Source organism: Pelodiscus sinensis, chromosome 1 (assembly GCF_049634645.1).
Source record: "Pelodiscus sinensis isolate JC-2024 chromosome 1, ASM4963464v1, whole genome shotgun sequence".
Lineage (NCBI taxonomy): Eukaryota > Metazoa > Chordata > Testudines > Trionychidae > Pelodiscus > Pelodiscus sinensis.
In genome coordinates this window covers 161239456-161263600 of record NC_134711.1, presented here as the reverse complement: position 1 = coordinate 161263600, position 24145 = coordinate 161239456, and the positions used below count along the sequence as shown (strand labels likewise).

General features: G+C 42.8%; 1 protein-coding gene across 7 annotated transcripts in view; it reads left to right on the top strand.

Moving 5' to 3' along the window:
- DCAF6 (DDB1 and CUL4 associated factor 6) overlaps positions 1-24145 on the top strand; it is a 156182-nt gene that overhangs the window by 127058 nt on the left and 4979 nt on the right. For 5 of the 7 annotated variants that reach the window (XM_075909075.1, XM_075909054.1, XM_075909043.1 and 2 more), the window contains 4 exons: positions 6680-6721; positions 15854-15992; positions 20475-20631; positions 22895-22983. In XM_075909075.1, coding sequence (XP_075765190.1) covers positions 6680-6721; positions 15854-15992; positions 20475-20631; positions 22895-22983 — 427 coding nt within the window. The remainder of the gene's footprint in view (positions 1-6679; positions 6722-15853; positions 15993-20474; positions 20632-22894; positions 22984-24145) is intronic. The other 2 variants (XM_075909049.1, XM_075909079.1) reach the window with 1 other exon arrangement.

Here is a 24145-nt window from a genome sequence, read left to right as displayed (position 1 = left end):
TTCCCTGAGATTCCTCGCACACAGACCACTTACACCAATTTCAGGAGCTGTTTTAGAAGGGTTGCCGACAGCCAAAAGGTGCAGCTATCAGAGGTCCAGCAGAAGCAGCACTATCTCCTAAGAAATCTACAGCCTTCACAAACATCAAAGATGGCTCTACCACTCGATGAGGCAATCCTAGAAGTGGCCAATGATATATGGCAAACACTCGCCTCCACTCCAGCGACAAATAAAAAGACTGACAAAAAGTATTTTGTACCAGCAAAAGGCATGGAGCTTTTATTTAACCATCCACAGCCTAACGCCCTTGTTGTCGACACGGTGCAACGAAGAGCCAAAGCGCTGCAATATAAGAATACCTCTGGAGACAGGGACAGTAAACGTCTGGACCTCTTGGGGAGAAAAGTCTATTCATTGGTCACTTTAACACTGAGAGAGGCCAATTATGCAGCATTATTGGCCAACCACAATTTTGATAATTATTCAAAATTAGTTCCCCTTCTCGAACACTTACTGTACATTTAGCGTCAGGTACTCAAGGCTGTTGTGCAAAAGGGTTATGCTGCCTCTCAATCGGCACTGCTCTTTGCCCTCGATACCAAAGATGCGGCGGCGCAGACCACAGCCACATCAGTGATCATGTTCAGGGCCTCAAAGCTCAACATGGCAGTGGTGCCAAAGGAGCTTCAATTGAAGGCACAGCCTGTTTGCCAAGAAAACTGACCAGGTGTTACTTCCATGTGACTATCCATCTGGCATACAGGCGTTTCCTACGTTTTGTAGTAGGACCCGAACACTTCCAGTACAAGGTCTTACCATTCGGTCTCTCTTCAGCTCCCAGGGTTTTCTCGAAAATGCTGGCAGTATTAGTGGCATTCCTCCGACTGTTGGGAATCATAATGTTCCCTTATCTAGACGATTGTCTCCTCAAAGGGTCATCTTTCGATGAAGCACTCGTGCCACTAACATGGCAAGGGCACTATTCGAGGCACTCGGTCTTATAATCAATGTCCCCAAGTCATCCATGACACCACAACAGTCCATAGAATTTATAGGGGCTCGACTCGATTCACTCACGACACATGCATACTTGCCCATCACCAGATTCCACTCTATTCGAGACCTTGTTCAAGTTCTCACCACCAGTCCAAGGATTTCCATACTTACCTGCCTACAGCTCATGGGACACATGGCAGCTACAACGTATGTTGTGGCACATGCAAGACTGCACTTCCGATGCATCCAGTATTGGATGATGATACTATACGTTCCGCACAAACACGAGGCACACAGGATGGTGGTGGTGCCATGCATGGTCAAGGAATCATTAACATGGTGGACTCTGCAATATTATTGGCTGGGATATCTTTCCACCGACCCCAACCAACTATGCAGATCACAACCAATGCAACTCTACTTGGTTGGGGTGCCCATCTCCACGACACATAGACCCAAGGTCAGTGGTCGGCATAGGAGTCCAACATATAAACCTTCTCAAGTTGAGAGCTGTCTTCAACGCCTACAAACCTTTCCTTCCTCTTATCCATGGCCGCGTGGTCCGTAACCTCACGGACAACATGGCAACAGTATACTATTTAAACAGGCAAGGAGGGTCTCGGTCCCTTTCCCTGTGCATGGAAGACATACATTTATGGAACTGGTGCGACCGACATGAAGTTGCCATTCTGGCGGTGTATCTCCCTGGCAAGAACAATACCACAGCAGATACCCTCAGCAGGCATTTTACCCACACACCATCCTGCATGTGCTATTCAACCGCTGGGGATATCCGTACATAGACCTCTTCGCCACTCAGGACAACACAAAGTGCCCTCAATATTGTTCAAGAGCGGGCATTGGTCTGACATCCAAGGGAGATGCTTTCCTCTTCAGTTGGAGTCGTCATCTCCTATATGCGTTTCCTCCCATTCCTTTGATTCCAAGAGTTCTGGAGAAGATAGCTATGGATGGAGCCAGGGTGGTGATAGTGGCACCCTTCTGCCCACATCAAACGTGGTTTCCTTACCTTTTCTGCATGTCGCTCCATCCCCCGTTTCATTTTCCCAGACGACCCAGTCTACTGACACAGGACCACAGGTACCTGCTACATCCTCAGCCGGATCACCTCACGTTGACAGCATGGCTCCTAATTGGTTCCAATAAGGAGAAATGACTTGTTCGCAGGCTGTCAGGCATGTTCTCCTATATAGCAGAAGAAGTAACACGCGTACCACTTCCCTGCACAAATGGCGCCGGTTCTGTTCTTGGGGCTTGGACAGGAAACTAGGCCCTAACACGCTACCCATGCAATCCATCTTGGATTACATTCTCTACCTTAAACATCTGGGCCTCGCACTTTCTTCTCTGAAGGTCCATTTAGTGGCAATCATGGCATTTCAACAACTTGAGGACAGCTGTACTGTTTTCTCGCACCCTATCACAAGAAGATTCATGAAGGGGTTGGCCAATATCTTCCCATGACATAGGCAACCCTCAGACCTGTGGAATCTGGAATTGGTCCTAAATACCTCAATGCACCCACCATTTGAGCCTTTAGCCACCTGTGATCTATCCTCCCTAACCATGAAGGTTGTGTTTTTGCTGGCAAAAACCTCAGCACGCAGGGTGGGAGAGTTGGCAGCCCTATTGGTGACACCTCCCTATACTGTCTTTACGCCTCAGGGAGTCATACTATGACCCCAACCAGCATTTTTACCTAAAGTTAACTCAGAATTTCACATAAACAAGCCCATATTCCTTCCCATATTCTACCCGAAACCACATTTTTCAGAACAGCCCTCTTGACTGCATTCCCTGGACGTCCGTTGAGCCCTGGCCTTTTACATCAAAAGAATTTGGGCCTTTCGGAAGTCTTTGTCTGCTTTTATCCATAGCCAACCATTCCAAAGGTCTCCCATTATCAGCACAATTTATATCAAAGATAATCAACTCCTGCATTACGCGGTGCTATGTATTACAAAACAAAACCTTTCTATCAGGTCCCATTGTATCAGGTCAAGGCATCCTCTACTCCTGTCCTCAAGGGAGTCTCCCTCAAGGACATTTGCCGTGTGGCCACATGGTCCTCGGACCTTACATTTGCAAAACATTATGCACTTTCTAACATTTTTGTGACCGACACTGCAGTTGGCTCTGAGGTCCTCTCTATGGCGGCAATACATTGACTCCAAAACCCGCCTCCGTCTTCCAAGCTACTGCTGTGGAGTCACCAACAGTGGAGCACCCACGGGGACACTACTCGAAGAAGCAGTTATTACTCACCCTGTGCAGTAATGATGGTTCTTCGAGATGTATCCCCCCGTCGGTGCTCCACAACCCACCTTCTTCCCCTCTTTGGAGTCTCTGATTATATTTTTCAGACCTCGACGATAAGGAGGAACTGGCGGGAGCCGGACCGCGTGACCAGAAATGGCAGAAAAAGCTGCGAGACGACCGACATTCATGTGCAGTCCGGCAGACGACTGCTAAAAGATCTCCGATCTGCAGCACTAGGACAAGCCCGACACCAACAGTGGAGCACCCATGGGGGAACACATCTCGAAGAACCATCGTTACTGCACAGGGTGAATAACTTCTTTTGTATATCTTGCGTCAAGACCTTACAGTACATGTATATAGCAGCCGGGAGGTGGAATTCTCACTTGGGTAGCATACAGACACTAGCTCTGCTCAAGGTACCCCCTAAAAATAATGTGATCATGGCTGCTTGAGCTGCTGTCTTTGCCACCATGATCGTACTGCCGTTTTTAGAATATTAGTTCAAGCAGAGCTACCCTGTATATATGTCTACCTGAGCAGGGAACCATACCTCCCTGCTATTGTTTAGCCATACGCTTAGAGATAATTTAAAGATATATAAAGAAACAGAACTTGAGGGAGTATGGAAAACCAAAAATCATGTTGAGATTCCAGAGCCTGGGAAAAAAAGATGTATTGTCTCCCCCAGTTGGAAATTCTGTTGCTGGACAGCTGTAATTCAATATATTTGGGCTGCAGAGAAGCAGCCCCATGTGACAAAGCACTTAATTCTTTTTTATCTGACTTACAGTAAAGACATTTGGTATCCTTATTTGTCTACATGCTATAGAAGGGCTCACCTCTGCATATACAGAAAAATATAATCGGGTACCTTGATAAATTGGTAAAATTTCTGGGATTTTCTGGGACTATCTGATGTATTTTCTTCTAGCAAGAAAAGACTGTAACTTTCAAAGATGGGATGCTAAAATCCGGTTGACAATTGGAGACTTTTCCATGGTATAACATGAGTGAAATTTGAACTGCTTAGAATACAGCTTAATCTCTGTGTTTCCACGTATTTCTATAAGTTAAATACTTCCTAGGCATTGGAGAAACTCCACAGTTGACGATGTAGAATTAAAATTCAGATAGTGACATAACCCAAATCAGTTTTTGTCTATAATGTATAGCTTTTTTGTTGAGGAATACTGGAAAGTGTATATCCCAAATTCTGTATTCTGGAGGCAAGATTTTACAGTTCCTCCTAAGGATAATCAGTGGCAGAAATACTCAAACATACCTTTTGAAACCTGTTTGCATCATTTAAAAAGCACATAGTACTTCATGCTGCATGAATTTTTCATTATTTTCCTTCCATTTTGAACAAAATGAATATAGATCATCGCTTCAGATGTTCTAAATGGGATTCACTATGTCTCATTCATATGTTGTTTAGGGATCTCCCTTTATCTTCATTTAGATGCCTAATAGAACTATTTATATGTTCCAAATTAGGAGTTGGCTCTATTTAACGCTACCTGTTGTGTTCTGGGAATACGTCTACATGACCAACTCTCTAGTACTAGATTTAAGAAATGCAGAATACAGTGTCTGCAAGCAAAAATGTACCAATACATGTATGTTATAGATATGGAAATATGAAATCTTAACCCACTTTATTACAGACTGGACCTCTCTGGACCAGCAGCCTCAGAACCTGACTGGTCCCAGGTGAGGAAGTCTGGTCCCACCAGTTTTGGCTCTGCTGCTGGCCAGAGTGTGCTGCCGGCTGGGCAACCTGCTGGGCAGCCCTCCACCGGGACTTTCTGGTCCTGGAACATCTGGGATCTGGTAGGATAACAGATGTTGCTGGACCAGAGTCCCAGTTTAGAGCGGTTCACCTGTATTCCTTAAACAGTAGCACCAAAGAGTGTGTTTAAAGTATAACAAAATATCCTGGTCTTCAAGTCAATTAATCAGGATTTATCATTTAATGAACATAACTTGGAGTATTATTGAAGTCCAGAAGCAGTTTCCCAGTATAAGTATGATTTAGTATTTAGATGTATAATGAAGATTAAATAGATGTTAAATGGAACATTGATTTTTTCCATAATTTATCTAAAATGCAAAACTAAAAAATATAGTAGACCTATAATTTAATATTTTAATTTTACTTATCTGTCATAGCTTTCCTTACATTGATTCCCATTCAACTGTTTATCTTGAATGCAATGGGAACATATCTTTTTAAAAAGCTGTTTGAGTTATTTGAACATAGAAAAAGTCCACGGCAGTGGTTCTAAAGTAAAAAAAAAAATTTTTTTTGCAGGTTTACTTAATTGTGAAGCTTGACACAAATGTAACTGAGTTGTTAGGCTCATAGCTGGCTTCAGCCTAAAATATTTCTCATCTAGAACTGAAAATCAGAGACTTAGGATAGAATGGCCATCTCATTCTTTTCTTGTAGCATGTCTGCTGCTGTAGTACCTTAGACAATGGTGAAGACTATATTGACTAAAAAGTGAAATGTTTGGTGCTTGAAATATTTTATAATGGTTTGTCTAGTTAGCTAATATAATATTACATTAACACACCCATGAACAATTATCTAAGGGAATTTCCGAGGCATATTTGAAGAATAAGGATGAATGCAAATTTCATATTGTTAAACTATTTGGCTAGATTCTGCTGGAACATTGTTATTTATCCTACAAGTCTGCAGAAGGGAATTATTTCCTATGCTCCTTGGGGAATCCACAAGAAGAGTCTTTTCTCTTGCATGCCTAAACACCTAAATACCTTTTAACTTAAATGTACTCAAATTTCTCAAAGCACAGAAAAGTTAGTCCTATATGCACCGGCAACATGGTCTTCCTTAGCTGTAAACTTTATGGGTTTAGTGAGAAAATGGTACTGCAAGTGCACACAGTATGATTTTTGACTCGTTATAATTCAGTTCAAAATCAGTTTTCACATGAATAGTCAAAGGCTCTTCTCATTAAGGGCTATTTCATATTCAAATGGCTGAATTGGTTAAGCTCAAACTTTCTGAGAGTCACCTGTGAGCAGAGACTAACCCTGGAAAATCAATCCAATTAGTGGAAAATGTCAAGTCATAAGGGACTCAAAATAAAGAATTTAAAATGGAAATGCTTATGCAACTTGCTGCCACATCTGCTATAATTCAACTGATGAGTAATTAATATATTTTATAAAACTTACTTTGTGTACTGATAAAATATTCAAAAACTAGGGGGTAGTGCTGGTTTAAATGAAAATGTTTTCATGTATTAACCCACATGGAAGAAGTAAAATTTTTGGAATAATCTTAATACACAGACTGTTATAGATTGTAATCTTAAAAACTTGATACACAGGCGTTTTGAATGACTTTGACTATTGTTCCCTTCACTAGATTTAATATCAGAGGAACAGCAATAGGTGATAGAATAATGAGGTAATTTCAGTATCTTCCTCCCTCTCCCCCATTTTCTTTTTTCTGTATGATGGATTTACCAGGTTCTTGTTTTCCACATCTAACCAGCTTTTCTATTCGCTATTACTACATTTACATTTGCCAAATATTGGATGCTGGAATTTGTAGAGCAGATTGTTTGAGTTATATTTAACTGCATGCATTGCATGGAAACAGTGTGAGACGAAATGGCTGTGTACAAATTTAACATCACATGAATCTCTTTAGCGTATGCCATAAAAATAATCATACTGTGTAAAATAAGCATTCATGTCAAAAATACTTTTTTTTAACTTCACTAGTTTTGGCACGTATTGTATTTTGCATGTGGCACCATTGTTTTGTGTTGGAGAACACTTGGTTTTATCCATAGACTATTCATTTTCCTTCGTAATTACAAAAAAAGATGGAGACTTCATCTGAAATCTATACTGCTGACAGGAGCATAGTATGAACATGCAAAACTGACAATTACTGTGGTGGTTGTATATAAATACAACTAAAATCAACTTAAATTTGTAGTTTAGAGTTGCCCTACATGCCAGTATTAACTATATTACACTGCTATTCTTTCCAGCAGAAACATCCAGCTGATGTGGTTATCTTTTAATCACAAACCATTCATTTTCCTTGCCTTCTCAGATACCTAATTTCCCAACTATCCCACACTTAGTTGTAAAAAACTGAAATTCTCACTTGACATTCGTGGCGCTCTAAAAATCTACAGCACAATTAAGATGAAATTTAGGAAGAAAATATATCAACTAATTAGATACTATAAAAATTCCGCACTGATTGGGTTTTATCGTGGAATTTGGATCCAGCTTCCCACAGATTACAAAAACCCTTTAATAAAGACCTTTAGCCAATGGCATGAGTGTAGTAGCTAAAACTGAAATATAAAGACAAAGTCAGTGACACACTGTTTTCCTTTAGATTTTAGTATTTAGGGACTCTCTCTCACGTTGTGTGTGACTATATTCAGGGGGCCTTAATATAAGAAGTGCAGATACTATTTCTAGAATAGTCATGTCAGTTAACCTCTTCAGATGTGTATCCTGCAAATAGTCATTCGTGGAACTATAAAAGTATGTTGCCATTTTAAATTAATTCTTCCCATTTGTTATCTCAATCTTTGTCTGTAATATTTGGAACTAACTCAAATAATTGCTTCTTCCCTTAAAGGCCTATTGCCAAACTTAGTTGTCAAAACTCTTAAGGCTTTCTACAATTAGCATGTTCGAGTATTTAACTGAGAGACTCAAGAGTATTCCAACTCAAATGTTCACATTTTTGCCCTTTTTACCTTTGAGGTGGAGAAATATATCCCAAAACCCAGTGTCTCTCTTCCTAAACTTGCACTGTCAACCCTAGCTATAAAAATTAAGAGGCCTTTGAATAATGCATTCCTAAATTGTGCAAATTAATCTTGCTCCAGAACTGTCATTAATAGAGCTTTCATTAAGTTTTACTTCTTCGTCGAGTAGTGTCCCCGAGGGTGCTCCACTCGAGGTGCTGGGCTCATCCCAGCGCCGCAAACGGAGAAACTTCCTTAGCACTGCTGGCCTGCGCATGCGCTCCTGCTGTCTCACACCATTCGAGCCGTTACAGCTGAGCGCGGGCCGGCTCGTCAGTTTCCTTTCAACCCTCCGTGGCTGCAGACGGACCTAGGATGTGCTCGCTCTCCAGCCTGAGGAGAAAAAGGGATTTTTACTTAGAAACTTTATTTGCCACTTGGCAGTTTGTCGTTAGTGTAGTTGTTAATAGTTAGCCTAGTTAGTTTTCAAAATCTTTGTTTTCCCGTCCTAATCTTATAGTTTGTGTTCAGTAGCCTTAACAAAAAAAAACAACAAAAAAAACCCAAAAGCTGTTTTCTTGTTGGCAACTTGCAAAGACCATGCCTGGCTTCAAGAAATATTCACAGTGTCAGGATGCCATGCCTGCATCTGACGGGCACTCGCGCTGTGTTAAATGTCTGGGGGACGGGCACATCCCGATGAAGTGCTTGCATTGTATGAAACTGACAGCGTGCGCCAGGTGTGATCGTGAAATGTGACTGAGTAATTTTATTCAATAAAGCCCTCCAGACTGATGCAGGCGAGCCGTCCTCCATTGCCTCCGAGACTCATGCAGCTCGTTCACCCACAAAGGAGCTCCACAAGCCGGCTGGGGCTACCGTAGTGAAGGAGCATGGGGGACAGACTGGGCATCTCCATATAAGCGTAAGAGGTATACGCCCTATAACAAACAGAGACCCTTCTCTTACGCAATATTCCGTGCCAAACCATATGAGCAGCAGAGGCCAAGACAACGCCAACAGAAACGAAGACAACAGCCTAGCAAGGCGTCCAGCCACCAGCAGGGGCGACAGCAAGTTTGATGGATCAGTTGAGGGACTGCGCATCACCCCTTTGTCGGGAGCTTCACACAATCCGCTAGCTTTATTCCATCATCGGCTGAGGCCTTATCAACATCGCTGGTCTGATTTCCACCGACCGATGGGTCAATGACACAGTTGTTTCAGGATATGCCATCCCTTTCAACTCAATCCCCTCTCACTCCCCACCCTCCCCGCCCCTTTTCAGGGACCCCTTTCACGAGATGCTTCTACGGCAAGAGGTGTCTTGACTACTTACTATAGGAGCAGTGGAGAGGATACCCATTCAGTTTTGGGGGAGAGGTTTCTATTCTCGGTAGTTCCTCACCCAGAAGAAGTCAGGGGGTTGGAGGCCTATCCTGGACCTACGCTGGCTCAATTGTCACTTGCGGAAACAGAAATTCAAGATGGTCACGTTAGCCTCTATCATTCCAGCTCTTGACAAAGGGGATTGGTTCGCGTCCCTTGACTTGCAGGACGCCTATTTCCATATAGCAATTCATCCGGCCCACAGGTGATTCCTTCGTTTTGTAGTGGGTTCAGATCATTACCAATACTGAGTGTTACCCTTCGGTCTGTCAGCAGCGCCACAAGTGTTTTCCAAAACCCTAGTGGTGGTAGCTGCTTACCTTCAACGCCTCAATATCACAATCTTCCCGTATCTCGACAACTGCCTATTGAAGGCCCCTACTTGCGAAGAGGCTACATGGGCAGTGACCACCACCATGACGGTGTTCAAGGCGTTGGGCCTCATAATCAACTTCGGCAAATCGTCCCTGACACCGAGTCAGGACTTGGAATTTATTGGTGCGAGGCTCGATGCACTGAGCTCAAGAGTATACTTACCCACAACAAGGTTCGAGTTGATTCAGTATTTGGTTCAGACTGTCAGTTGCTCCCAGATCCCGCATACTTATGTGCCTACAGCTGCTCAGACATATGGCTGCCACCACATATGTGGTGTCACATGCAAGACTTCACCTGCGCAGCCTCCAGCATTGGCTTTTCACTGTTTACACACCGGGGGTACACAGCACGGGCAAAACAGTATCTATTCCGAAACACTTCAGGACTTCGCTAACATGGTGGGACAATCCCAAAAATTTGCTATCGGGGTCCCCTTCCACGGACAAAAGCCCTCAGTGCAGATCACAATGGATGCTTCCTTGATTGGTTGGGGGGCCCATTTACAACATCAAGTTCAGGGGCTCTGGACACCACAGGAATCCCTTCAGCACATAAATTTCCTTGAGTTGTGAGCGGTATCCGATGCATGCAGGCACTTCCTCCACAGGATCCGAGGTCTTGCAGTCCACATTCTCACCGACAATATATGCACTATATCAACAGGCAAGGCGATGCGCGTTCACGCCCCCTTTGCACAGAGGCTGTACGGCTGTGGAACTGGACAATCCGTCACCGTATAACCCTTACCGCATCGTACCTTCACGGCAAGGACAATATCATCGCCGATGCCCTCAGCAGACACTTCCTTCCTCAACACGAGTGGGAGTTATACAACCAAATTGTTTGCGATCTTTTCCATCTCTGGGGGTTCCCGAGTATAGACCTCTTTGCCACTCGTCACAACAAAAAGTGTCATCGTTATTGTTCGCGAGCGGGCGTCAGCATGAATTCCTTGGGAGATGCTTTCCTACTCGATTGGGGTTGTCACCAGCTACTCTATGCATTTCCTCCTCTTCCCCTCATTCCAAGGGCGCTGGAGAAGATAGCGATGGAGGGTGCAACAGTGATTTTCATGGCTGACGCAATTGTCGAGAATGTCGGGTACTTGACCACAACACCTGCTGGTACGGTTCGACTTGCTGTCTCAACAGCACGGTACAATGGTGCATCTGGACATCGACCGCATGCACCTCACGGCGTAGCTCCTAACTGGCTTCAACCACCAGAAATGACCTGCTCTCAGTTAGTTAAAAGATTCCTAAAGGGGCTCGGGAATCTGTACCCGACCTACACAATTCCACCGGAGCCGTGGGACTTAGCCCTGGTACTAGAAACTCTAACTCGTCCTCCCTTTGAGCTGTTAGCAACTTGCGACTTCCACATGCTCATGATGAAAGTGTCATTCCTCCTGGCAATCACTTTAGCATGTCGAGTTAGTGAATTGGCAGCTCTTTAGGTCGACCCACCGTACACATTATTTCCTGAACAGGGGGTACTGCTTCGTGTCCATCCCCCCTTCCTTCCGAAGGTGTAAACTCAACTTTCATATAAACAAGCCCATAAGCTTGCCAACATTCTATCCAAAACCTCATTCTTCGCCAGAAGACTCGCGTTTACATAGTCTCAATGTCAGACTGGCACTGGCCTTCTATCTGGATAGAACATGCGCTTTCAGGAAGTCTCGGCATCTTTTTGTAGCTACGGCAGAGCGTTCAAAAGGCCAACAGCTCTCCACACAACATATTTCCAACTTGATCACCTCTTGCATCACACGTTGTTATGCCTTATGGCATGAACCTTTACCGGGACGGCCTCGCGCTTATTCCACCAGAGGCATGGCCGCATCCACTGCTTACCTTAGGGGGTGCCCTTGCAGGACATATGCCATGCAGCAACTTGGTCATCTGCTCTTACCTTTGCCAGGCACTATGCCCTTGCGAAAATATTGAAGAATGATTCAGCAGTGGCGCAAGCAGTCCTGGCCACAGCGCAGAGACCATAAGTTCGAAGCACACAAATAGCGTTGGACCACTGCTGTGTACTCACCTCTAGTGGAGCACCCTTGGGGACACTACTCGACGAAGAAGAGAGTTACTCACCCTGTGTAGTAACATCTGTTCTTCAAGATGTGTGTCCCCGTGGGTGCTCCACCTCACCCTCCTCCCTGCTTCGGAGCTTCTGTTTTATTTTTCAGATGCTTCCAGTTGGGAGGAACTGACAAGCCAGCCTGCGCTCAGCTGTAACGGCTCGAATGGTGCGAGACAGCAGGAGCGCATGCGCGGGCTGGCAGGGCTACTGCTAAGGAAGTTTCTCCATTTGCGGCGCCAGGACGAGCCCAGCATCTCGAGTGGAGCACCCTCGGGGACACACATCTCGAAGAACAGACGTTACTGCACAGGGTGAGTAACTCTCTCTTTCTCTTCTTTCACCGTTGTTCTTTTTTGTGTGGCTGTAGAATTTCTTTTGGGGCAGATATGAAGCTTGGCTGTAGATAAACTGTATCGTGCTCTTGAGTTCTGTTTTTTTTTCCTTCGGATTTACATTTAATGGAAAAATTTTAATGCATTGATACTACAGTGATACATGCCTAGACAGGTAATTCATTCTTGGGCCTAATAAGAATAATAAAACTCATACTTTGGGGGTTGTCAAGGACAGCTTAATACAGTCACTTTAGCTAGTACAGGTTGAACTCTCTAGTCTGATGACATCCGTGGACTGGCATGATTTTAGTTAGCAGAATGTCCACTTATCATGTGTGTAGCCAAGTTTCCCATAGTCCCATAAAGTTTGTTTACAGCTAGCAGTACTGGCTCTGTGTTCTGTTATTTAGCTCCAATTTACCCATAAATGTTGTCTTAGAACCCAATAAGCAGTTGGTAAGGTTGCTAGACAATATTGACCTCCTGTGCTTCGACAAATTCTCTGGTGTGGCACCGGTCAGGTCCCAAAAATGAACTAGAGATGTGCAGCCTGTATTTTCAACTGGAGTGGTACAGAATGAGTGCTTTTAAGAACATACATGTGATGGGGTTTTGGTACACATGCTCTTGAGCATCTTCCATTCAAGGATATTTAAACACTTAGTAAAAGAAACCACATGATGTCCCTATGAAATATATTTGTATCATTACCCTTCAGATGCAGTAAAACAGTGGCAGAGTTTAATAGGATTCAGGTGTCTTGATGCTTTTTAAGCTACTAACCCTTTCTTCCTTATATTAAACATTCAGTTTTGAAATTGCAGGTTTTATCTGCAAGTATGCCAAGTGTTGAGTCTTTTACATAACCATACTCCATGCATTGGTGGTGATAGCTAGGGTGTTATGTTATTAAAAGTGCATGATTGCTAAAGCCTTAAAATCAGGCTTTTGTCTTAATCTATTTTTACACTGAGGGATAACAGTGTCCATGTGTCTTATGCATTGATATTTTCAATTATATAATGTGTACCTTGATAGATAGAAATCCTGGTAAGTGGAAGTTGAAATAATAGTTGGTACTCACTTGAAATAAGTAGTCCTAATTGGGTATCTTTTCTTTCCAAAGCTAAACTGCTTTTTGCCTGCATGGTACTAGAATGGGAGACAACCTGATGTTCTATGCATCTTATTTGTTTCTCTGGGATAGCAAAGTTGATCTTTTCAAATGTGTGTATGTATGCAAATCATATTTGTGTATGTTTGTATAGCCTGGTAGCTATAAGTAAGGTTCCAGAAATATTTTGCATAAGTGTGCAAAGCATAACTCTCCATTATTTCTCTTTCTATATAGATGTTGACAAATGAACAGAACGTTGTTAATCTCTTGGGAATAATCTAGATATTCAGTACATTTAAGAATAATGTTATACATTTACAAATATTTGAAAAGTGTAAACACTAAAAAGTGGATGGAATTATTTAGTTGAGTATTGGAGGATGGATGTAATAAGAAGCAATGGGATACAATTATAAAACAGATGACTTAGCTTGACTTCCAGGGAAAATAATTCAATATAAAAATGTATTGTATTTCAGAAGAGTCTCCCTAAGAAAGTGGTGGAAGCTTCCATTTCCTGGGACTTTATACATTTCCTAATGTAATTTTTAATCAGAAATTCATTTTTAGATAGACTGAGAGACTCCAATTCTTTTCCATCACTAATTTCTATCATGTGTTTAATTTTTTCCAGTTTTTTAATAATAAAAGACCAGTCTAACTTATGAGCTGCTTTTTTTAAAGCACTTTTTATAGTAAATTCAATTTTCTCTTATGCCCTCTTAGCTTTACTTTCAGCTTTAGAATCAGAGACTTCATCCATTGAAGCTTTCTCTCCATCTTTGTTTTATGGTAAGACTGAAAACGAAATCTATAGACTAAAGTGGAAGAGTTGATGACTAATTGGCAGGGGCAGGAGCAACTGGCTCTGGTAATGGAGTATGTAATTAGCTCTTGAGGTGCGAGAGACCGTACTTCCTTCTGCAATAAACCCATGTTATAGAACAATCTAAAGAAATATTGACTAAAAATTGACTCATCATTTCTGGCATATTGGAGGTTACTAGTTTAGTGGTGGCTTTCTTTCCTTGGGGCCTGTGGCCTACCAAAAATTGCTGCCATGGCTAATTTAATCCGTTACATTCCATTATCACCTCCACCTACTTCCTATGTGACTGCTATTCCACATTGACCATCAAACTCTGGTTCTACTCAGGGCATTGAGCAGGATTGAAGCAACCATATGGAGAAGAAAGTAAGTGCTATGAGCAAATTACAGGAAGTAAAAGTGGTTATAGATGGAGCAGATGGGAAGCTGCAAAGGTGGGGTCAGGTGACAGGAGGATGAACCAAGCGGAAGAACTCAAGCACCAAGAATGTCTATAGCATCACCAAAGATGTAACTTCCTGGAGTTCAGCAGCCACAAAATAGGATGTTTCACCTAGCTGCTTTATCGGTTTTCACCTAGCTCACTTCAGAAAAAAAAAATTTCTGTGAGGTCTGCTGCTGCATTAGGGGTAGATTCCTACCACGTTGGGTTTTTTAAAGCCTTGGGATCTAACTCTTCTTTCTGATTCCCAATCAGAACTATTAAACATTTCCTATTGCTCAGTCTGGTCATAGCAAAAACAATGGCAAGAAACTGTTGGATAAAGGATCTTCATTCTAAAGTAGGAAATAGTAAGAGATTAAGGCCTGTTAAAATGTAATAAAAATTAAAGGTTAACCTGTGTCTTTGGTAATAGCTAACTTTTATATTAAAAAGATATGTTTTTATATATTTACCTGTTAATACTTTTGCTAACACAAGGGATGAGAGAAATTCTGTAGGATTTGGAAAATATCCTATTGCAAAGTAAAGTTAAATGTGAATTTTGCCTGTTTTTAGAGCAGTGAGGGGCAACCTAGACTAGTGAGTGGGCCATATGAGTGGCCCTCCATCTTAGTGGGCTGCAAGATATTCATAACCAAGATGGTCTCCCAAGATAGGGTAGTTTTGCTAACTGTACTTGTGTACCTAGAATTTGTGGGGTGTGCCATTTGAATCATAGCAGCACTTGGATTGGATACAAAGGGAGTATACCACTCACATAGTCAGTGTTGTGTACAGTCAGCATGCACCTCACTTCATATGTCCTTGTTTTAATTGTGTATCACCTGCAGGGAAAAAAAACCTGAGAACCAGAATTTAGTAACCCTCCGTGAGGGGAACAGTAAACAAAGTGTCTCATGGGCCTCACATAGAACCTCAGTGGGCCACAGGTTGCCCACCATTGCTCTAGAGTTTGTATGATTTAAAGAGAATGAAAAAATAACATGCCCTTTTCACTGTGTTGCATGTTCTTCCCTTTCTCAACCAAAATGGAAAAACTCAGTCTGTAACTTCAAACAATTTTAATAGTGTTGATATCTGCCACATTTGTGGAGGGAGATTGTGTTTGAGTACTCTGGTTAAGCTAATTGATAGTGCTTTGTAGTTGTTTCAGTACGCTATTTTGAAAAGGTGTATCAGTGCAGGCTGTCTCTGTCTGATGGTCTTTCAATGATGTTCTTTGTACCTGATTCCTAGGCGATCTGCTGTTGCTCGGATTCAGGAACTCTTCAGAAGAAGAAAAGAAAGGAAAGAGATGGAAGAATTGGAAACCCTGAATATTAGACGACCTTTAATAAAGATGGTTTATAAGGGTCATCGGAACTCCAGGACAATGGTACAGAAATACTGCCCTGTTTTAAGAATGGAAGCATTGATATGTTAGACTAAAATAATTTAGTTGTTACACTCATATGCTTGCTAAAAAGGGATTGTATAACATCTTTAAGATCTTTCTTGTTGTATATTAGCTGTGTAACCACAACATTTAGCATTTTAGAGAAGATATCATGTATATTTCTCACGGCCATTCCATAATGTGCTTTAGCCTAAGCCTGCATAACATTGACTCAGGTTTCCTAGGTGGTTCTTCAAGTGATTGGGTGTGAACATACCTTCAATGGACGCTGTTGTCAGAGATGTTGTTTTCACTGACCAATACAGCCTCTGTTGTCACATACCACACTGTGTGTGGGTTTAAGAGGGCAGAGCCACTTCCAACCCTCTTTAGTTCCTTCTCATCACCAATGATAGTTATTGAAGCACTTGATTCTAGCTGGAAGCAAGTTCTTCCTTCACTCCTTGTAGACAGCCTGTTTTTTCTTAGAAGTTAGTAGTAAAGTAAGTGTGGTGTAGATAAATGTTAATATTATTAATTTTCAGTTTTAGGGTTTTTTAACTAAATTCCAGTATAAGAACCATACCTTGCTCTCTGGGCTGATAGCTGGGTAGCAAGGCAATGCTCTTAGCAACCTGCACTCTAGGTGCCTTGGGCAAGTCCCAGATTAGCGACAAGTGTCACATCTATAAAGGATTTAAGCCTACTCTGAGGATAGAGCATCCAGGCTTTTTCATTTTCCATTCTATAGGTCAATATGAAGGCGGTAAGCACTTTGCCCACTATCCAAGCCATTGTGTTTGAAATGGACTCCGAGTATTGCAGCTTTGGTATGGCATGTCCCATCAGAGATGTCTATAGCACCTTGTTCTCTATCATTCGTGCCATGTGTGAGAGAGCTTTCCAAAGGTTCGGTGCCCTGTTTGGCTAGATCGTTGGTACTGAAGTCACGTAAAGACTAGGGCTCTGGGGGAGGGTCTGAGACTCTCTAGCAAAGTTTTCATTTAAGAAGATTGGATCATAGACTTCAGAACCAGTGCCAGGTCTTTCAAGGCCAATTCCCTGAAACATTCATAGAAAACCACCAAGAAAAGGAATTAGTACCAGTACCAATGACACCAGAGTTGTATGTAGCTTACAAGATAATGGTTTACTTCTCAGTATCTATATCCCTGGTGGTACAGCAAGGTTTCCAACCAATACCAGTGCCTGGAGTTTCTACTTCACCTCTTCAAGAGTATACAGTACTATAACCTTCTATGGCCTGAGAGGTAAGCCAGGAACAAAATACCTAGTACATCCATCCCTAACTTCTGGCTGATTGTCTGGTTCCATAGGGCTCTGCTGCTCTGTTATTAGAAGACTTGGAGTGATATTCCTCTAATTCAGAAATGCAATCTTTTGTGTCATGATCTAGGTATTGCATTTCTCTTCTGTCAGACACTTGAGGGCCATGGATCTTGCAGTGGCCTCCTTTTAAGGGGGCAATGGCTTGGTCAAAGCTGCATCCCAGGCCCATGTCAGTGGCCTTTTTGATCCTCCTGCTTGGGCTTTCTCTCACTCACCTCAGTTAGTTTCCATGAGGGCACAAGCAACATTCTCCAGGATCTGGTACTGGCATTAAGCTGCTAGAGATCACTTGGGCAGCTCTTGGAGACATAGAGCAGTCATAACTTCAGCATCTCATGAATCTTCTGCCTCATCACTAGAACCAGTAAGTGACTCTCTGCCACCAGAATTTTACAGAGCGCACCTAGATCTACTGAGAAGGTTGACCTCTGTTCTGGAACATGAGGCAGAAAAGATCTATGAAAAATATTTAACCTTGGTATCTCTTGTGGCTTCAGTGACACCTTCCAGAATGGCTCTTCTGATTAAGCTAGTCATAGAGCTAGTTAAGGCACTCTGGCAGTCCCCTTTCCCTCCTTCCAACTCTACACCTGACAGCTATCTCAGCTTTCCACCCCTCAGTAGATAAAATTTCTTTTTTTTCCAGCCCATGCACTATTGGGTTTCTAAAGGACTGGGACAGATTATTCCACTAGGTACAAGATTCTGTTCCCCCATGGGGTCTGAACATGTGTAACCTTGTATAATTTGTTGATATGTTCCCAATTAATATTAAGTTATTAAAGATCAGTGTGCAATAAAATACAATTTAGTTTTCAGGTTTAAGATTTTGTCAGTTACAGAAAGTCTATTTGATAGATGACAAGTAGGCAACACTTTGACTGATAATCAAACTTTTTTCAAAAGAAAAAAGTAATGAGTTCATCAAAAGGCATGCAATTACAGTTACAGAGTACAGGCAGTCCCCGGGTTACGTACAAGATAGGGATTGTAGGTTTGTTCTTAAGTTGAATTTGTACGTAAGTCGGACCTGGTACATATTGTACCCCAGGTGTCCCCGATTCAGCTGCTGCTGAAACTGGCCAGCGGCTGACTACAGGAAGCCCTGCTTTGCCCCGGGCTTCCTGGAATCAGCCGCTTATCAGTTTCAGCAGCAGCTGACTTGGGGATACCTGGGGTAGAGCAGCTGGGGTGCTGCCAGGTTGGTCCCTGCAGCGCCGAGGTGCGGCGCTGCGGGGACCAACCCGGCAGCGCCTCAGCTGCTCTGTCCCAGGCATCCAGATTCAGCCGCTGTTGAAACTGACCAGCAGCAGCTAAATCGGACACGCCTGGGGCAGAGCAGCTGGAGTGCTGCTGGGTTGGTCTGGTAGTGCCGACCCTTGGCGCGGCGGGACCAACCCGGCAGCACCCCAGCTGCTCTTGGGGACGCTTGGGACAGAGCAGCTGGGGCACTGCTGGGTAGGTCCCTGCAGCGCCACACCTCGGTATGCCCAAGTCAGAGCAGCTCTGCCTCGGGTTTCCTGTAGTCAGCCGCTGGTCACTTTCAGCAGCGGCTGACTTGGGGATGCCTGGGGCAGAGCAGCTGGAATGCTGCTGGGTTGGTCCAGTAGCGCCGCACCTCGGTGCTGTGGGACCAGCCCGGCAGCCCCTCAGCTTCTCTACCCCAGGCGTCGGTGAGAAAAGCCTGGTCTGCTGGGGGGGGGGGGCTTTTTTCACCGCAGAGGACGCGGGCGGCAGGACCGTGGCGCATCTCAGCGGTCCCGCCGCCTGCGTCCTCCACGGCGAGAAAAGCCGCTCCGCGTCTCCCTGGTCTGCTGGGGGGAAGCGCCCCCTTACACCGCCAGAGGCGGCGACAGTGGGTGAGGCACCCCGCACTAGCTGTGCCCTCCTCCCCCATTCGTAACTAGGGGTCCGACTTAAGTTGGATTGACGTAACCCGGGGTCTGCCTGTACTACAATTGTATTTACAAAGCCAAATTAAACCAAAAACGTGCTAGCTAAGCTTAGTATTCCAAGAAACTTGTTATATGCAATTCCTTACCCTACTACAGGTTGAATCTCCTTTGCCCAGCACTCTCGGGACCTGAGTGGTCCTGAAGAACAGAGTTTGCCAGATGAGGGGAGGTCAAGGCTTCCTACCTTGCTGTAGGCTGTGCTTCCAGGAGGGGTTGTGCTCCCTGCTGCCTGCCACTGCCTTCAGCCACACACCGTGCCAGGCCTGGTCCAGGCTGCATCCCTCACCATGCCAGCCCTGCACAGGGGCCAGCCCCACTTACTCCAGCCCTGGCAAGGGTTGCATTCTTCTCCACCACCCCACAGCACCAGCCTTGGCTGCGTGCCCAGCTGACTCAGCCCCGGCTGGGTCTGAGCTCCCTATCGCTAGCCCTGTCCAGAACTGCGCTTCTGCACCACACCAGCCCCAATTGAGGCTGCTCTTCCCGCTGAGCCCTGGCCAGAGCTGCACTCCTGGCCCCCTACCCTACTACCTCCAACCCTGACTGGGGCTGCACTCCTTGCTACCAGCCCTGGCCAGGGCTGTGCTCTCCATTGCACTGGCCCCACTGGGGCTGGGCTCCCCACCGCCAGCCCAGCCCAGGCTGTGCTTCTGAACCTGGCCAGCCGGGGCTCTCTGGTCCAACAATATTCGTGATCCTGCCAGACCACCGGATGTTGCCAGACCAGAGAGTCCTGGATTTTTAGAGGTTCCGCCTGTAGTAATTTTAATTATCTTTTCTCATAAACTAGGCAGCCTCCTAGCTTGTGCCGATCCTTCCCCCTGTTCAGTCTCAGATGTTTCTAGAAACTTCCAACTCCCAACTTAATCCTAAAATGAACCAAACAAGATACCAGAGGAAGCAATGCTTGCAGTCAAAATGATAAAGCATCTGATTCTTGATAATATTTCATCAGAACTGCTAGAGAGAGGAGGTATGGGTTTAATTCTCAGGTTCCATAGAGGTCTCAATTTAAAAAAATGACTTTGTTTGGAGAATCCTTAAATTAGGTCCAGCGCTATTGTGAAAGTGGGAATTTGGTCTCTGGAAATGGTTTATAAAATTAATACGCTGCATCAGTTATTTCTAGATTATCCATAAAAGTCATAACAAATATTTGTAATTAATTTTATTGTAGATAAAGGAAGCCAATTTCTGGGGCTCTAACTTTGTAATGAGTGGTTCAGATTGTGGCCATATCTTCATCTGGGATCGGCATACTGCTGAGCATCTGATGCTGCTGGAAGCTGATAATCATGTGGTGAATTGTCTACAGCCACATCCATTTGACCCAAGTAAGACCATCTCCACTTGATATGTTCCTGTAGCAGGAACTTTTATAGATGAGTCATCGATACTTTGCCTAACCAAGTGTCCCATTATTAAATTTCCAGGAGGTCTGAGGGCTGCATCTCAGGGCACGTCTACAGAGCAGGGCAAAAGTCAAATTAAGCTACGCAGCTTCAGCTACATCAGTTGAGTAGCTGAATTTGAAATAGCTTATTTCGGCTTTTGGTACTGTCTTTACAGCAGGAAGCTGAAGAAAGAACACTCTTCCTTCGACTTCCCTTGCTTCTCATGAAGTATGGGTTACAGGAGTTGGAGTAAGAAGTCTTCCATCTCGCCATTATTTTGAAATAATGCCTTGCAGTGTAGACACGCTCTTTGTTTTTTCAAAATAACATCAGTTATTCTGAAATAACGCTGCTGTGTAGACATGTCCTCAGTTGTATAAAATACAACATGCTGCTACTGTCTGTCTGTAATAGTGAGGTTTGCTTAAAGGCCGTTATACCCATCAACTCGTCAGAACAAAAATGGTGATCTATAACTTCCAAAGGAGGTCAGGATTCTTTTCCCCTCTTTTCACCACACACAATGAGTATGACAGAGTGGTTCCCACGCCATTGGTGAGAGAGCTCTCACTATCTAAGGGTACGTCTACACTGCACAGATATTTCTGGATACCGGAGGTATCCCGAAATAGCTACCCCGCATCTACACGAGCCACCTCTTATTTTGAAATATTTTTCGAAATAACAGGCTCGCTGTTTTGCCATCCCAGTAAACCTCGTTGCATGAGGGATAAGGGATGGCTCGAAATAGCACATTATTTTGAAATTTGGCGCTGTGTAGACATGCCAAATTTCAAAATAAGCTATTTAAAATTGGTTTTGAATTAAGATATGCAAATTGTGTATCTTATTTTGAATGAAGGGTGCTGTTTAGATGCACCCTAATACAGTAACATGAAAAGGAATATTAGCATCTGGCTTCAGCTTGTTCTACTTGAGTCTTGAGCAGAGCATGTGTCAGACTCGGGTTCTGTGCGAGGGAGTTCTGAAGAGCTATAGACGAGGGGAAAATGAATTAGATTAATAGGAGTTCCATTGAGTGAGATAAATTGATATTAAGCTTTTTGGGGGGAGGGGAAATACTCGTTCTGAGGATGGACAGACTAGCCTGGGGGAAAATAGTTCTGAAACATTGCTAATATTTCTAATTGAATCATTCTTTGGTTTATGAAACATTGACAGAACAGTTTAAATTACTGTAATGTTCCCATCGACCCTGGGGTGCTGAGTGTCAGCCGGTTGTGGAAAAGAAAGTACCATATTACTGCAAGCAGCTGTATTTTTGAAGTATTTCATCCTGACTAATATCAGAAATGTAATTGGGAAGGTCTCTTCATTTGGATAAGCACCCAGTCGTATATATATTTGAAATTTGTGACTAATGGCTCACTCTATTAGAAGCTCTCCCAAAGTACACCTACAGCGTTCCCTGATTTATTTTTTTTTAATCAAGTGTGGTCTTCTGTCCTTTCCATGGAAAATGAACATTAAGGGTTAGCCTTCCTATTATTGACAAGTGCTCTGAGGCAAGCCTCCATCTACCTCTACTGAAAGCCTCACTGCTTCCCCAGAGTGAAATGCACTAATTCTCCTCCCCAGATGACAGATCATTCCAGTATATTTTGGTGGTTTAGTCTTTTAAATGTTTTAAAATTATTTGTAAATGTGCCTAACGTTTTTTGGAACTAGTGCATCAAAGATTTCAAATTTCTACATAAAATACATGGTGGAATTAATTTGCGGTCTGTTTGCTTCTGTCATTGCACGTTGTTTTACTGGTTCTGAGGCCTTTCCTGTTAAATCTTTTCAGATCATCAGAGAGCATAATAATAGTAGCAGATGCTTATTTACTATCTAGTTTTAAATTATGTGCATTCTATGTAAAAGACTGGATATAAGGTTTGCATTTATTTTCTTTGTGACACATAAATTTAGAGTGTAGCTGGAATCCAGCAAAGAAAAAAGAGGATTGTAACTCCATGAGATTACTCCTATGTATGTGTTTGCAGGATGGGGGGTTACATATGTTATATGGTAAAAAATTAAAGCACTTCTAGTGAAGTGTGGTGCATCTACATGTATGTATTGATGCATGTCAGCAACACTTCCAAAAAACTCCAGCTCAGATGCTTAGAAATGTGGGTGAAAAAAAGCATTTCATTTAGAACTTTCTTCTAATACTCTCTTAAATTTAATTTTCTAGTTCTTGCCTCGTCAGGTATTGATTATGATATAAAAATCTGGTCACCACTAGAAGAGTCCAGGATTTTTAACCGAAAACTTGCCGATGAAGTAAGAGTCTTTCCTTCTTTTTACCTTGCAGCTATTATTTCTAGCAAAGTCTTCTCTGAAGACAGCTTGAATAATGGAATTTTAACTTTTAAACAAGTCAATAATACATTTTAGTTATACAAATAAATAAAAATAAGAGATTGGAGGAACAGTCAAAATTACAATGGTAGATAGTAGGAATCAGAAATGGAGGAGGCTGTGATTGTTTGAAAAAGTAAGAGGTAAATAATATACATACTGAAGCAAGTGTCTATTATTAATAATTTAAAATATTATTAAATCTTGCCAGGTACAAAACTACATATTATAGAATTAAGGCTGAGTGTATATCAGCAATTTACAGATGTAAAATAATCATTATCAACCCAAGTAAAAAAAATCCAAACACATTAAGGTATGCCAGTGTTATTTAGGACACCCAAATAATCTTAACTCTCTCCTGTAGAAATGTCCTGCTATTACTGTGCACATGACTGCTGGATGTAGATTGATTAAATGGTTTTTAAATGTTTTTTTTTTCAGTGTTTTCCTCCTCACTGTCACTATAGGGCAAAGTTAAATATTTGCCTCTAATGTTCTTTTTAAATAATTGCTTTTTGTGCAGGGGTCCAGGAATCCCTTAATTTCTTCTCTGTATAAGTATAAAAGTCTCATTGCAAAAGTAAATACTGTCGCTCCTGAGCTCTGTGCCAGTCCTGCCAAAGGCCAAAGTATATGCTCTAATTAGCTCTCACTGATTGCAATAGGAACAGAGTGCATTTGAGGGCAGTATTTGGTTCCAAGTACCATTTAGAGGATGAGGGAGTAAAGAAAAATTATCTTGATCCTACTAATTTATTAAATATTTGTTTGGGAAGTGCTAGCCTTTATCAGATTCAGTACCCTAAACAGGTTGCATATAGCATAATTACATTTTGCCTCTTTCAGTTTCAATTGACTTGCATTCTTTACTTTGTGCTAACCTATTTGGTATTATTGCTATGGATAAGCACTTGTCAAGTTCCACCACAAACTTTGTGGGTAAAGGGATCATAGTCTATATATCACATTAAGTTTGTGAGGTGCTTTAGGATCCTTCAGAGTAATAAGCATATATAAATGTAAAAAGTATTCTGTTTCTGATTATAATGTTTAAGAAACATGCTAAATAACAAAATTGCAG